General features: G+C 55.8%; 1 protein-coding gene across 1 annotated transcript in view; it reads right to left on the reverse strand.

The window, feature by feature from the left end:
- The window catches only part of RTN4R (reticulon 4 receptor), a 79,372-nt gene extending 64,988 nt beyond the window's left edge, over positions 1-14,384 (reverse strand). Inside the window, exon 1 of the mRNA XM_075039667.1 lies at positions 14,051-14,384. Within this exon, the coding sequence (XP_074895768.1) occupies positions 14,051-14,072 (22 nt within the window). The 5' untranslated portion in view covers positions 14,073-14,384. The remainder of the gene's footprint in view (positions 1-14,050) is intronic.
- Between the last annotated feature and the right edge of the window lie 1,367 nt (positions 14,385-15,751).

Here is a 15,751-nt window from a genome sequence, read left to right on the forward strand (position 1 = left end):
CACGTACGGCCTCTGCCCACGTAGCCCCACACGCGTGCACGTGGTATCCACGTGCATCCAGGCACATCCACACTCTGCGAGGGGCATTTTGGCCTTACAACCACGCGTACAGCCTCACGATCCAGAAAGGACTGGAGGGCCACTGCAAGGCTGCACAAGCGTGCGCTTGGCCCGAATGATTGATCTCGCCCGTCACCTCCATCCTTCCCGAGCACGAGAGGCTCGGGGGAGGCAGGAGCGGGGAGCTGGGGATCACGCGAGCTGCTCTAGCAGGCTGGCTCCAGCCTGAGCCAAAGGTGGGTCAAGGCTCTTTTACAGGAGCTGTTGGGGTGCACTTGCAAACACTGTTCATCTCCTTTTCCTCTCCGTCAATTCTGACACTCACGAGGAGGTGCAATTTTCCTTACCGCATCATTTAGCTCCCATCACACCGAGAGATTCCTGTGCCATTATAGCCCTGTCTCCCATTATCACTTCCCACGTCTGCTGGTGCCAAGTGTCAGGCTCATTCTTCTAATTCACAGAATCTCTCAGTTTTAGAGAGAGCAGTAAATGCCTGCTCCTCCCCAGCCCTGCACGCAGGGAGAGCTCACACGTCTTTTTTAGCAGTCCAGCGCTGCATTCCCCAGGTTCAGAGCAATAGAACCGGGTACCTGCAGTACCGCAGGCCATCGGTTTGCCCGACCTTCTCCCCCAGGGACGTTCAGTCTGCATTCGGTCTCCTCCGAACACGGGAGATGTGGGGAGAGGCAGACCTAACGACCGTCACCCTCCTCTCTGGACAGAAGGACAACAATACGCTGACGAGGATTTATCAGGAGGGGCCGCTGGCCCGTGGCCTCTGGATGTCACACGCTAAATCGTTTGCCTGACAGCAGGTCACCAGCAGAGCTGGACCTCGCGCCCTGGCCACGCAACCCCGTGCTCTACCCACCGGTCCGTACGCTGTCTGCATTGCAGCAGGCAGCCGCAGATGCCTCGGCTCAACTACGCCCGTCTCCCACCGGCACGCAGTGAGCGCAGGCATCCCCCAAACTCCTCACCGGGTTTTTTAGGAGTTTTGACATCAGCAGTTTCCCCCATCAGCAGTGAGCCCATGCCTTAAGGGGTGGCTTTACGAGCAAGAAACAGGGCGCAGACGTGCACGGCCAGGGAGTCACGCTCAGATAAGCGGCAGTGAAGCCTTCATCTTAGGAAGAGAGGAGCATCCGGGTTTCGGCTGGAATAATTTTATTCCCAGTAGCTGGTATAGTGTTATGTTTTGGATTTAATACGAGAAGGATGTTGGTAACACACTGATGTTTTCAGTTGTCGCTAAGCAGTGTTTAGACTAAGTCAAGGATTTTTCAGCTTCTCGTGCCCAGCCAGCGAGAAGGCTGGAGGGGGACAAGAAGTCGGCACAGGACACAGCCAGGGCAGCTGACCCCAACTGGCTGAAGGGGTATTCCATACCGTGTGACGTCACGCCCAGTATATAAACTGGGGGGAGTTGGCCTGGGGAGATCGCTGCTCGGGAACTAACTGGGCATCGGTTGGTGAGTGGTGAGCAGTTGCACTGTGCATCACTTGTTTTGTATATTCCAATCCTTTTACCATTATTATTGTCATTTTATTATTGTCATCATCATCATTATTATTTTCTTCCTTTCTGCCCTATTAAACTGTCTTTATCTTAACCCACAAGCTTTACTTTTTTTTTCGATTCTCTCCCCCATCCCACTGAGTGGGGGGAGTGAGCAAGCGGCTGCGTGGTGCTTCATTGCCGGCTGGAGTTAAATCACGACAAGGAGCAAGCTAGAAAGCCTCAGAAACCCAGCCAAAACCAACACAGCTCAAACACTTCCAGAGCATCCATCTCAGCTGCAGCAACAGGAGGGACGAGGGTGCAGGCAGGGAAACGAGTCCACAGCACACAGAAAGCTGCCTTGGCTGGCACCCACTGGGTGTTTGCCAATAAAACAAGCTCAAAAGGCAGGCACTGAATACGTCAGAGGGCTGGGATCCCCCTCCAGCACCAAAGGCAGAGACCGTTCAGTGCAGGGAGTCCCGGGGAGCCCAGAACAGCTCCTCTCAATGCCTACCAGTCCTGCAGCCCATCCATCCCGGCGCAATCCCAAGACGTTTCACGTAACACTACACAGGTGGCAAGGCTGGAGCAGGCAGTCTGTTCTGGGGGATCCTCACAATAACAAAAACATGCCAGGTACACCGGGGTGAGGGGCAAGCCCAGCTCTAACACCCACGCAACACGCACCGTGCCAACTTGCCACCAACTCACGCACGCAGCCACACACGGTTGGTCCCTTCCCCACGTGCCAGCTCCCAGCAGCAACATACCGGCTTTCCCAAGGGAGAGCAAATTCCAAATTCCCCGTCCGTCTGATGGGAGAGTGCCAAGTGGCTTCTCCGCCCCCTTCCCCCGGCAGGCTGCAGCCACAGATACCTCTTTCTCCATCAAAAGCGGGGTGCACGCATGGCCCAGGTGGACCCGGGTCAAGCTCTCCCAAGCTCCTCGCACATCCAAGGTCCTCAGGAAATGACCAAGCAAACTGCTTTGAAGAAGACTTTGTCCCCGCAGCCCAGCTGGCCACCCAGAAGCTTAGGATTAATTGTAAGCCTAGCAAAACACTAGGAAAGCCAAAAATAAATACAGCGAAAGAAGAGCATTTCCCACTGGAAAGCCATGGCCAAGTAAAGTCAGTCTCTTCTGGGCTGGTTCCCAGGAGGCAGCTCAGATTCATTTATTGTGCCACTCATATAAACGTCTCTCTTTGGCTGTGCTGCTCCCTTGGTGCTCCCTTCCAACCTGGGAGAAAAAGGGCCCATTATTCAGACACAAAGCCACTCATCGAGCAGGAAAGCAGAGCCCGGGCAGACGCGTTGCCCGAGCGCCGGCAGCAACCCCAGCCCCACACAGAGCCTCTTGCCAGGGCTCAGGACCACCCTCCGCCGCACACGGAGGAGGATGCAGCCTCGGGAAAACCAGAATAGTGCTCGCTGACCTGGGGACGCCATTCAGATAATCACTGCCTGACTTCCAGGCACCGCGTTTCCCTCGGAGCGCAGCCAGCGCTGCGGCAGCAAAAATCGTGTCGCGATAGAACCGGCTCTTGCTAAAAAGACAGGGAGAAGTGGTTCATCTGTCTCGTGGGTAATGTCAAACTCAAAGATGTTACCTCTTCCAGTCTTAGGTTCAAGCCACAGGCCCTTGGCCGGGCGATGCTCCAAGCCCCAGGTGAAGTCTCGCTTCACCGCACGACGTCAGAAATTGGGGCTTAAAGATGACACGTCGAAGCCTGCACGAGCTGACACCCCCATAATGCCCAGACAGGCTTGACTGGCAGAATCCCTTTGCTGTCTCGCCCAGAGGGTCTAAAATTCATTTTGTGGATTGAAATTGAACCAGCCAAGCGAGATATTCGGCAGCTGCCGGTCTCCACAGAGGAGCGCAGATGCGGGGGGAGCAGGGGCTGGGGAGGAGCGATGCAGCCCACCAGCCCAGCCCGGGCAGCTCCCCAGGGACTTCCCAAAGTCTGGGAAGGGCGCACGGGCAGGGAACGTCCCGCACCACGGGCAGGGAAAGGCAGCACCAGCACACAGCCTTCTCGCACCGAAATCCCACGCTGGCCACGGCTCTTTCTCTGGAAAGAGCCGGGATGTTCTGCAGACCTTGGCGTGCTCCACCGAGACCCCAGGACGAGGTCTGCAGAGGGGTGTTAAGGCAGAGGAGTGGGACCAGAGCAAGAAAAATGGCAAGGCAGATGTGTGATGTGAGGAGCCAGGCAATGCCCACCTGCGGCAGGCGACCCCTCAGCACCAAACGGGTTCATCGCTGATGCTCAGCCCAGGGACATCCCTGCCCCGAGTTCAGGCAACAAGCAGATCTCAGCTTGCCCCCGCTGCCGATTCCCCCTCCTGCCCCACATCTGGCAGCAGCTGCTGTCCCAGCCCACGGGCGGTGGTGGACGGAGAGCAGGTCCGACCGGCCATCTCCACGTCCAGCTTCCTCGCGGCGGAGCGGTCTCCCACCATCCATCACTGCGCATGTGGTTAATGCTGCCGCTCAGGACTGTGAGCTGCTGTAATTACCATTATTAATTCCCCCCTCCCTTCAGGATATATTAGCTGCAAATTGAGAAAAGAGGGAGGGAGAGAAGTCCCCTGGACTTGATAAATCAGCTGCTGACAAAGAACCGACGTCTGCACTCCAGTACGCGCGGGACGCGGCCCCGGAGCGTGCCAGCACCGCTCTCCCTCCCACCAGTGCCTCCCCTTTGCTGGCTCCCGGCCACCTCACCGCATCCCCCCCACCTCCAGCCCTGCTCGCTGAAGCCGACCCTCGTTAGCAAAGGCCAAGGGACTCGGCTGCTCGCGATTAATGCCGCTTCTGCCCAAATCAAGCCAAACGTGGACCGCACGAGCATCCAGGAATGGAAACAAACGCCCCGAACGCAGCTGGCACGACGCACTTGGAAGTCACCGAGGGGCTTGTGTTCACGGTCGCATCTCTCCAGGCAGCTGTGCCGCTTTAAGGAAAGGTCCGAATTCAAACCGAGTTTGTTAAGCGGAGGCAAACCTCAGCTGGTTTCATCCTCACCGGAGTTAAAGCCAGTCTAGATGAAGGTGAGCGGGGACAGAATTAAATGGACCTGTGATACGAGTGCCTGCGTGGACCCGAAGCAATTGGCCTTCGTGGTGGCCAAGGTCCCCCGAGAGGTCCCAGCCCTGCTGTTTGCAGGAGACCCAGAGGAAGCCTGAGCTTATAGCTGCCAAATCTTTCAGCCCTAGGACACTGACGACCCTCCTCTTGCCCCCGGGGTAGCCATTTCCAAAGCAGCTCCCGCCTGGGTGCACTCCGCAGCTTGCAGAACTGGATGTGCAAATGTTGGGGGCCGCAGCTCCTCGCAAGCACAGGGCTGCAGCAGAAAACGCCACAAAATCCTGGAAACCCAAGCTAACGCTTGGTGCCATTACTCCTGACAGCAAAAGTGGCCTGAACAAACAGGAGGGGAAGGCCAGCGCCAGTTTGAAGCCTGCTGGTTCTTGCAGAAAGGCTGCTGACCTGCGCAGGACAGAGTGCCTGGCGATAAAACCAGAGAGGCTTCACTTCACCTGAGACAAACAGCTCCAAAGTGCCCTCCAGACCAGGACACGGACGTTCTCGTGCGGCACGAAGGAGACGGCAAGCAGTAAATACAAGCCCGCGTCGCATTACCCACCCGACCAAACAGGCTGCTGTCGAATTGTGTGGATACTGCGAACGACAAGAGCGTTGCCAGCGCACACACTCCTGCCTTTTCTCTGAAGGGAAAGGGACAGACAGCCCTCTAGTGTAAAGCCAACGCTAACCATGTTTGCACGGGCATGGAAAAGCATTAATCACAGCCAGATCCACGCCGGACGCGTGCGCTTGGGCAGGGACCTGTGCCCAGGGAGAGGGTTTTCTTCCCAACTTCCCACCGCCCCTCAAAACACGCTGATGCCAAGGAGATGTGCAAGTCCTAAAGGTCCCGGTGGCTTTCAGGTGATCGTTTTTCTCTGCAGAGACATGGAATCATAGAATTGTTTACGTTGGAGAAGACCTTTAGGATCGTCACGTCTAACTGTCAACCCAACACCACCATGCTCACTAAACCATGTCCTGAATGGAATGTTAACAAACTCAGTATTTGCTCTTAGGATTTCAAAAGACGCCTTTTGTCAAAGGAGGGTACGTAGCCTTCGCAGCCTGACACTCGGAAAAGGCTTCCGAAATCCCACCTTGTCCGGCAGCTGATGGCGTGTCTCTGACAAAGCCCCCCATGGTGCCTGGAAGCAGGGAAAGCTGAATTTGGGGCCTCCAAAGATTTTTTTCCTTTCCTCTCCCTCCTCCCTTCTGATTAAGAGGCAGACCGAGTTCACATCTCCTCCCCGCACACGTTGCTGTGTTATGCACATGGGGTATTGTACGTGGCTCTGATCATCACTCACAGCCTTAAGAAAGACGCACAATTAAAATCAATATTTAAAGTCATCAAACAAGCACACACAAATTTTAACAGCCACACAATTCACTCTGACATAACGACGCAGGGTGCAGAGTCGAGAGCTGTGCTGGAGTGCCAAGAGCACAGTTCTGCCCACAGTCTTCAAAATTTAATGAAAACACACCAGTTTTAAACACTTTCCCAAATCCAGCTCACAAAATCTGTCACTTTGATGTGAATGGTCCCAGTCTTAGACTAATCAGTCACTTTTACTTTCTCTTTAGTAGCTAAAGACGCAAATGAACTCCCAGCAAACTGCACAGCTTCAGGAGAAGAATTTAGCAGCCAGATGGTTCTTGCAAAAGATTTGTTCTTAGTAAAAAAAAAAAAAAAAAAAAGTTAACCCGTTTCCCCAATGAACAGCACACGGGAGATGATCTGACACATCAGCAAGGAGGTCTGAACTGTTATCTTAGAGCATCAGTTCTACCACAGAAGTGCCCCTTCTTCCTAAACTGTCATGTAAATTATAATTATTGCTAATAACTGATCAATTAGTACAAGTCCATGCAAGGAACTATAATTATCCCGTGCACTCAGGGAAGAAAAGAAAGCATCAAATTTGAATGCAAACATTCCTTTGTTTCCAGCAGGAAGGTGCAACACAGAGAGATAAAAGAAAGCACAACAGTTAAAAAGGCAACAAGATTCAAAGAGCCATCTGAGGGAACGTGTCGAACTCCCACGAGATGGAGCAAAGCTGTGACGGGCTGGAAACTCCCATCCAGGCAGTGAACCTCACTCTACTGGTGTATTTGCATTTGCTTTCTCTGGGCCTTTTTTTCATCTCTCAATGTGGAATTGCAGCTGTGGATGGGGATCAAAGCATAGCTGACAATAAAGGCTCTCCGGACCTTCATGGAGACCTCCTTGGATAAAGTACAGAAATGCAGGCCAAGAAAGTTTTTCTCAGTCAACTCCAGGAAGTAAACAGCAAAACAAGTATCATTTGGCGAAAGGACTTGGATCACCTAAGGATGTTGATGGTGGAAGGGAGAAGGCAACCCATGTCAAGGACTAGATTCTCCCTAGCTGTCTGGACTGGAACGTGGGCAGCAGCACGGGGAACGACCATTCAGCAGGGTGATCTGGAGAAACCAAGTGCAAGATGGGAACCCTGGACTTCTTCAAATGTTTCTGACCCACTGCTAAATAACACTTCAGTACAGTAAAGAACCAAAGTCACATGCAGGTAGGCATCTCTTTACTTAAATGTTCAAGCTTTTTGAATGAGCCAAAGGCGAACAGTATGAAGAAGTTACTCACCTGGTACAAGAAGCGCATAAAGTTCTGCACCTGGGGCAGAATAACCCCATGCATCAGTACCAGCCTGCAAACTGCGAGCGGCAGTCTGCTGCAAATGGCCTGGGAGCTATGGTGGACACCAAGGTGAGCATGAGCAAATGGTTGCTCCTGCTAGGAATGCGGCAACTACCTCCTGGGCTGTGCTGAGAGGAGTGTGGGCAGCAGGGTGGGGGAGTTACTGTCCCTCTCTGCTCAGGACTGGGGAGGCTGCACCTCAAACTGTGTCCAGTTGTGGTCCCGAGTCCAAAATTAACGTGGGGAAACCAAAAAGGTCCAGCGGAGGGTGAGCTACACGGTCAGAAGCCTACAGCACGCATCCTACAAGGTCAGGTAGAGGGAGTTAGGATGGTTGGGTCTGGCAAAGAGGAGGTGAAGGCAATCTCATTGCAGCCTACAGCTACTCAAAGGCAGTTATAAGGATGACGGAGCCAAACACACCTTTGTGAGGCCAGATGACACAGCAAGGAGCCACGGCCAAGAACTGCAGTTTGGGAGGCTCAGTTCAGACATCAGGAAAAGCTTTTTAATCAGCTCCAGTGCTAGGAAAGGCCAGCAAGTCTCCATCATTGGAGATTTCCAAAGCTTGGCTAGAGAAAGCCACAGCAGACCTGATCCGACATTAGCAATAGCCCTGCTCAGGGTGGGAGTCGGGACCCTCCAGAGGACCCTTCCCACCAGCACCTCCAGGATTCTGGGATCTAGCCATGCTAAACCACATCCTCAGAGAGGTCTCTGCCACTGCACGGTGTCCAGGAAAGGCTTCCAGCACAGGGTGCGTTTAAGGACTAAAGAGTTTCTGGGAAACTCTGCTTTAACACTGATGTGGGACACCATGCTGGGAGAGCTGTAACCAGTATACAAAAAGTATGTCCAAGGGCTTCATCCCCAAATGCAGTCAGAAAAGCAGACGTACAGGCACAAGACAGAACTGCGTGGAAGCATCTGCTGCCTTCCCGAGTGTCCCTGCCAGGGACCCTGACTGTGACCCCCACTCTCAGGTCCTCCCAACGCCTGAACTCACAGGGACAACCACATACTCCCACCAAGCGTGGACCCAGGCGCTATGCGCACCGTCACTCCTGCTCCACCACTGCCATGCCTAGTGACGGACAAGAGGCACCCCGACCGTGCCAAAGGGACACAGGCCACTCGTGGTCCTGATCCAGGCCAGGGGACAAAGGGCTTGAGCAGCCTTGGCCAGACAGGCCAAGAAGTCTGAGCTGCGGAAGAGGAGAAGATATCTCCATCCTTGGAGATTACATCCATCCTTGACAGGACAAGCGCCTGAGCAACATGATCAAGCTTTGAAATTAGCTGTGCTTTGAGAAAGAGGTTGGTTAGATACCTCCAGATCTCTCTTCCAAACTCTTCTATGATTTTATGAAAGCAAATACTCTGTAACCCCTCCCTTGCCTGACGCATGCAGAGAGGACCCTAACACTGTTGGCTGTCTGGAGGAGAAGGGCTGCAGCCTGTCATCAGGCTGATGCCTCATACTGCTTGAGCTACCAAGAAACCATATTAAAAACCACAGCATTGGAGTACTTTCTTGCTTCCAACCTCCTCAATGTTTTGCACATGCTTGTGTAATGCTTCTGCTTTTTTTGACAACCAGGAAGGCTAAAAAATAAAACTCAAGTACTTTTCTAATCCCCTGATTCCAGGAGCAGAGAGCCTTGAGAGGGACAACAAATACTGTAACATCTGCTGGTGCTATTGATCAGCTCCAAGCTACGATGCAAAGGTTGTGAGGAAGGCAGGCCAGACCAGAGAGACAAACCTGCTGTTGATGCAGTAACCCCCCCTAAGGAAAGTATCATCAGTCTTGTCACCTGACACTGTGTCACTGCTAAAGAAGTGACTGGCAATTGCACAGACCTCCACGTCTTAGCTCTGGACTGACCTTTAAGCATATTCTGGGTCCCTCGGGAGATAACTCAGCATTGCTCGCCCAGCGTTTGAGCTGGAAAAGCTGAAACTAAATCACAGAAAGGCTCATTGACCCAGCCAAGGATACAAAGCAGTCAGAAGCAGGGCCAAGACCAGACTCCAGAAGCCCTGACTTCCAGGAGCTCTCTAAAAGCAAAGTACATATGGACAGAGTCTGTGCAACACCACACGCAGATGTGTTCTGCCTTACACACAGGCAGGGCCTTTCCATGCATGCTGCACACAGGCCATAGGAAATACCTGTGTCACTTTGATGCCAATCTGCTCCGAGTCTACGTGTCATCACTGCCCACCAGCATAATGGATAATCAGCCACCCAAAACTCAGGCTGCTGCATGTCCCGATAGCCATAAGACGACACCAGCACAGGCTGAGGTGAGTTTGCACATTTTAGCAAAGTCTGTATGAATTGCTTTGGCATCTCTGTGCAAACATGGAAGGATCCACCCTTGGCTTCTTTTAGCTGATGATGACTTTTCAGTACAATTGTCTCCTTTTCCCTCAGTCTCTGGAAACCTCCAGGAGTTGCAACCACAAGCATGAAAGGGGAGGAGAGGTTGGGCTTTGTAGATCACAAGCCTCCCTCCTCCCTTCCACACCTCTGTGTGAGTCTGTGATGGAGAAGCCCTGAAACGCTGTTACTCACAAATCCCAGACAGATCCATCTGGCTCGAGGACACAGCACAAAGCTTTCCTCGCGGACAGGAGGGAGAAGCCCTAGTGCAATTCCCAGCCCTCGCAGGCACCACTGTGATGCTGCCTCTTACACCACCTCTTTGCAGTGGCACAGGATACTCCTATTCCACTGTGTATGCGCCTCCCACATTAAAAAAACAACAACAAAACCTCTTTAGGAACATCAAAAGAGGAGCTCGGCACTCAGAGGTATGTCTTAATGAAGGTGACAGCAGCAGAAAGCATTGCAAATCCAAGGGGAAGAAAACGCACACCTAATTAGACCGACTCCTTTCTTCTCCCTTCGGTTCTGCCTCTGGCTGGATGCGCAGGGTGAATCCTGCGCTGGGACTGCAGCTTCAGCCTCTCCACGAGGATGCACCCTGCAGCACGGCGGGGCTGAGCTGCGCGAGCAACTGGCACAGCAGCCATGTGCAGGCTCAGAGCAGAGATTAGAGCTCAGCCCTTTGCAATCTTCCTTGTCCTGCTTTGTGCTGAGGCTCTGGCTCAACTGATTTTCCCTCTCCCTCCTCCCTTCCCTCCAGGGTCAGGAGGATGGGAAGGGAAGGAAGACATTGCGCTTCCCAGGGTAGGCAGCAGCTCCCCACAGCCAGTATCACTGGGCATGCAGGGTGCGTAGCAGCACGCCCGAGAGCCGGCCTCCGGAGCATCCTTCCCCTTCCCTACCCCCATCTCGCAGTCTCCCTCGCTGCTTCCAAGCCAAAGAAGGTGGAAAATTCACATACGTGCTGCTAGATTTCACAGATTTTGCTCGTTCCTTTGGAAGGCTTAACGGCCAAAGCCGTCGGTGGTGCCAGAAGAAGATTACGCAGGCACAAGGCCTTCATCACTAGCACAGTGATCGTCACCGAGTTATCAAGACACTTGTGGGGATGCGAGTTGTGGACCCCCACATCCCCTCCCAGCTTCCAACTCCACAGCGAGCCACGAGGCCGAGCGTACGGACAGACAACCATTCCCCTGCCCTCTCCCTCCAAGCCCCCTGAGCAGGGCAGGTAGCAGACGAAAGCAGAAGGAGGCGTCTCAGCTGGGTAGCAAACTGTCCCCTTGCTCCTTCCCACCACCGACTCCTTCACACTTATGAGCAGGATAGGCTCCCAGGAGGTTCTTACTCAAGCGAAGCCCAGAGCATCTGAACACAGGATGGAGGTAATTAATGAAGGACCTGCTTTGTTAAGACAGGACTGCCATGCTCCCCATGCTGGTGGTGAGCCAGCGGAGAGAGCAGCGGCGGCTTTTCGCCGCTTCTAATTAACTTATTTTCTGGACCAGCTTTGTCTAACGCTCTTAGTGGGGAAAACACCACAGAGCCGGCAGGGACACAACGACATCTGCACCGACACAATGCCCAGGCATGGAGCGGTGCAGCGGCACCTCCACCTTTTTGCCCTGATAGTCCTCTTTAGAAAACCTCTCCACACACATCCTTTGACGGTCCCACAGAATATAGGTCTGAGGTACGTGCTGCCTGGTGAGGAAGCGGGGACCAAGCCCAGGAAATGCTGCGGCCCCTTGATACAAAATGAACATTATACAGGAAGGAAATATAAAATAATACACCGATGAATGGCGTTTTCTCTCAAGAAAAAGAAAGAGCTGCTGTCACATCAGTGAATAAGTAGTCTCTGAGGTTGGTGTCGGTTCTCCTATCACCGGGTTTTCTGTTTGTTTTTTGGTTTTTTTAAATAAATTTTATAGAAGAATAAGCTTGGTAAGACCTCTTTCAATATGAATAAATCGTGTTAATAAGGCAGTAAGTGCTGAGAACACCAGGCGAAAGCTCTGCCTGTCAAACTGCCCCTGGTGGCTATTTCTGGCTTACAAGGCACTTGAAGTATCCCAGCAGCCCGCGCTGGGAAATGTAGTCCAGATACAGTAGGATGGTCACTCACTCATCTAAACATAATCTCCCAAGGTTCATAAGGACTTTACAGTCACACCTACCAGCAATCCAGGCTACCCAGCCTCTCACAGGAGCAATTCATAAACTGCGGGGGGGGGGGGGGGGAATTCAAACCCAAACCCCTCAAAGCCCTGTTCTATAAATAAAGCCGTTTGTAACACAGTTTTTATATTTCATTATCTCCTGTGTCGTTTCACGTTATGCCTTCAGCAGCCGGGAATGTCACAGTGTAAAGTGCTGTGCTGCAGCAGGATCGGGAGCGGCGAGGGAGAGGTTATCCTGGGTGCCCGCACCACACCCAGCACCTGGATAGTGCTCCGCACAGCTGAGAGCCGTCCTACAGCAGCACGGTAGACAAGCAGCCCTCACCACCAGCTCGGCACCAGCAGCCTGTGCACAAGCACACACAACCGCTGGGTTCAAATCAACGGGCAACCCACGCGCCAGGCGACGGTGCAGCACGTAGCAAACGGATGCCGAAATACCGGTGTCCCCTAAGGGCCCGCAGGAGAAGCCGTCACTGCAACCTGCTCCCAAGGTGTTTTCCAAACAGGAATAAATTGGCCGTTTGAGATCTAAAACCAACACAAACTCTCTAAGGGAGGTGGTGTGCCATTTGGATCAGAGCTTGGATATGTCCTCTGATAGTCACAAATAAATCAACCCGAGTGCCCTCCAAAATAGAAAGAAAGAATAAAAAAAAAAAAGAAAAAGGTTGTATTTGTGTCACTGATGGGAACAGGAAGCGAGCTGGAGATGGCACACGCACCAAGAGGCTCCATGCAGCAAGAGGCTCTGCATGCCAAACGCTCCCTTGGACAGCAGCAGAGCTCCCACAACGGCTCGATCGCGCGAGTTAAAAATTGCAACCCGTGGGCTGGGTTTCCAGCAAACACACCTGGGCGGCACACGCCTCTCCAAGCGGTCCGAACCTGCGGCGTGAGAGCGTGTGTTCCTCCAAATATAGGTCTTTATTTGGGTTTTTTTTTACCCGGAGCGGCTGCGAACGGCCAAGCCGCGACCGACGGTACAGCGGGGCAGCTCCAACAGCCCCCGGCTGCTGCTGCCAGCACAGCCCCAGCCCCATCCCTCCGCACCGGGAGCCGGGAAGCAAAGACTAGCGCCAGGGCTGCCAAAGCAGATTAAAAAGGGCGATTTTCAGCCAGAGGATCCGGCTGTGCCAGGCCGGCCTCGCCGCACGCCGACTGCCTCTCCCCGAGGCGGGGCGAACCGACGTGGGGGTCCGTCCCCCCCCCAACACGACCCCCCCCAGCTCTTCCCAGCCTCTGCCAAAAGGCCACCGGGGCTGAGACGGAGTAAGGGGAGAGACCCCCGCCGCAGCCCGGTAACCGCCGTCCCTCCGGGGCTCCCGCAGCCTCCGCAAACTTCCCCGGCCGGAGGTACCCGCCGGCGGCCGGCCGGGCCCGCTGCTCCTCCGCCGGTGCTCGGGGAGCGGACCCGGTGCTGCCGGGCTGCGAGCTGGCGGGGGGGGGGGGGGGAAGCCGGGCTGGCCCCCAGCCCCTCTCCCTACCCACGGCCCCCTCTGCCGGGGCAGCCGCTCCGCGCCCCCGCGGGATGCGGGCTGAAGAGCGCGGGGCGCCCCGCTTACCTCCCCCCCCCCACGGCGGCAGTTTGCCCGCTCCAACTTCGGGGGGCAGCCCCGGCACCCTAAATCCGAGCCGACGCAGGGGGCGGCCGACACCCCCCCCCCCCCGGCGGGGGCTCAGCCCGCTGCTCTGCTTCCATCCCGCTGCCTCGCTCGGCGGCTGGAGCCGAGCCGAGCCGTGCCGGGGCGCAGCCCGGTGCTCGCTCCCCCCCCGGCCTCGCCTCTCCTCCGCTCCTGCAGACACGGCGCTTCCCCCCCCCCCCCCGCTCCGCGCCCTCCCCGCCGCCTCTCCCGGGCCGAGCGCTCAGCCCCCGGGGTCCGGCCCCTCTCCCCCGCGGCGGGACCTGGCCGCTGCCGCCGCCTCCTCGGGAGGAAAAAAAAAAAAAAAAAAAGAAAAAGAAAAAAAAAAAGTTGCAGCGAGGGAAGTTCCCGGTGCGGTGCGAAGTTGGGGACGTGGCCGCCTCGCCCTGCCCTGCCGCCCCCCGGGGAGCCCCGGCGGGGCGGGGGGGGACGACACACACCGCGGGGGGGGCCGGGGGACACGGGGGCCGGGGCCGCACCTACCTTCAGCTATCGCCCTCTTCATCTTAGGGGTCGGGGAAGGCACGTCTGGAGGCGCAAAGTCGAGCGGCAGGCGGTACAATCCTTGCGAAAAGCGGGGCAAGATCCTCGTGCGAAACTTCAGGCCGAGCGCGGAGCGGCGGCGGCGGCCGGGGAGGGGGCTCTCCCTGCGCCGGAGCCCTCGCTCATCGGGGGAATGAGCAGCCCCCGAGCTGGAGTCAGCATCCAGGCGAGGCTCCCCCTCCCTGCCTGCTCGCCTGCCTCCTCCTCCCTCCGTCCTTCCTTCCTTCCTTCCTTCTCTTCCTTTTCCTCCTTCCTGCCTCCCTCCCGCCCGCCGCACGCACGGGGCCGGGGCTGCGGCGGATCCCGCGGGCGGCGGGGAGCGCGGAGCCCCTGCTGCACCGGAGCCCTGCTGCACCGGAGCAGCCCGGGAGCGAGCGGGGCGCAGGGCTGGAGAGGCGATGAATGTTTTATGGGATCATGTGGTTTGACGTGAGAGGAATCAGCCTGGATCGGATTTACTGGCTGGAGGAGTGAGAGGGAGGACGGGGGAAGAGAGACGGGCGCGGGGACGGAGGGAGGGGCCGCGCCGGGGGGCAGACGGGGAGCGCAGGGGCCGCTCCGACGGCGGCGGAGCCCCCCGCCGTGCGCGGCCGCGGCCCGGGCAGGGCTGCGAGGGGCCGGGCGGCTCATTCCTGGAGGAGAGGTGCCACCTAAAGGACGCCGCGGATAGGGACGCCCGGGAGGGTCGGGGTTTTTCGGTGGGTTCTGGTTTGGCTGGGGTTTTCCACCCCCGGGCTGGGGTCCCCTGGAGCCGGGAGAGACCCCTGAAAGCGCAGGAGCCTCCCCCCTCGCCAGGTTTTGCTTCGGCCGGAGGAAGCCCGCTGAAGACGGGCCCTCGGGCAGAGTCCGAAGGAGCGAGCTCTTCTCCCCTCTCGCCGCATCCCGCCCCTGCTCCCCTGGGATCGCGCTCCCCTGCGCAGGGAGGGCAGCGGCTTACCTCAGTTTACCCAAAAAGCGCGACGCTTACACTGGCGGTAGATGAGGCAGGGCGAAGCTGGCTCTCCCCGTCCTCCTCAGCCCTCCCGCAGGCTTCCCTCCTTCCCTGTCCTGGAGCGGACAAGCGCTTACTGCACAGGCAGCTCCCATCTGCAGTTGTCCTGGGAAGCAGAAAGACGGATTTTTATTAAGTGAACTCATTTGCTCGGTGGGGAAAGGAGGAGGGAAGGATGGTGGCAGAGAAAGCCGAACGTCTTGAAGACATGGTGGCTCTGTCCCTGCTAGCCAGAGGTTTCAACCTGCTTCCAGATAGGTGTAGATACCTATATCTACGTACACACAGGTATACGTATGCTGTGGAATATTCGTTCCTCTCTTACAGCTTGTGACCCCACTCTTGACCATCTCTAGAGCAGCTTGCTCTCAGGGCTTGTGTCATAACCACATCTCTTGAAGGCCTACCCAGTTTGCATCTTTCCACATGGGCATTGTTCCAAGATGAGCCGGGAAAATGTTTCTCCTGTGTACAATAACCAGTCTCATCTCACCCAAAGACCAGCGGGGTACTTCACACTGGCACCACAGTCACCTGTGGAAAAAAGAAATGCAAGCAAAGGAAGGCCTAACTGGACATTTGAGCCAGGTGGAGGTGGTTTACCAAGTGTGGTCTTTAATTATGCAAACAGCCTCAGCTGCCCAAAGGTA

This window comes from Buteo buteo, chromosome 11 (assembly GCF_964188355.1).
Source record: "Buteo buteo chromosome 11, bButBut1.hap1.1, whole genome shotgun sequence".
NCBI classification, from domain to species: Eukaryota; Metazoa; Chordata; class Aves; order Accipitriformes; family Accipitridae; genus Buteo; species Buteo buteo.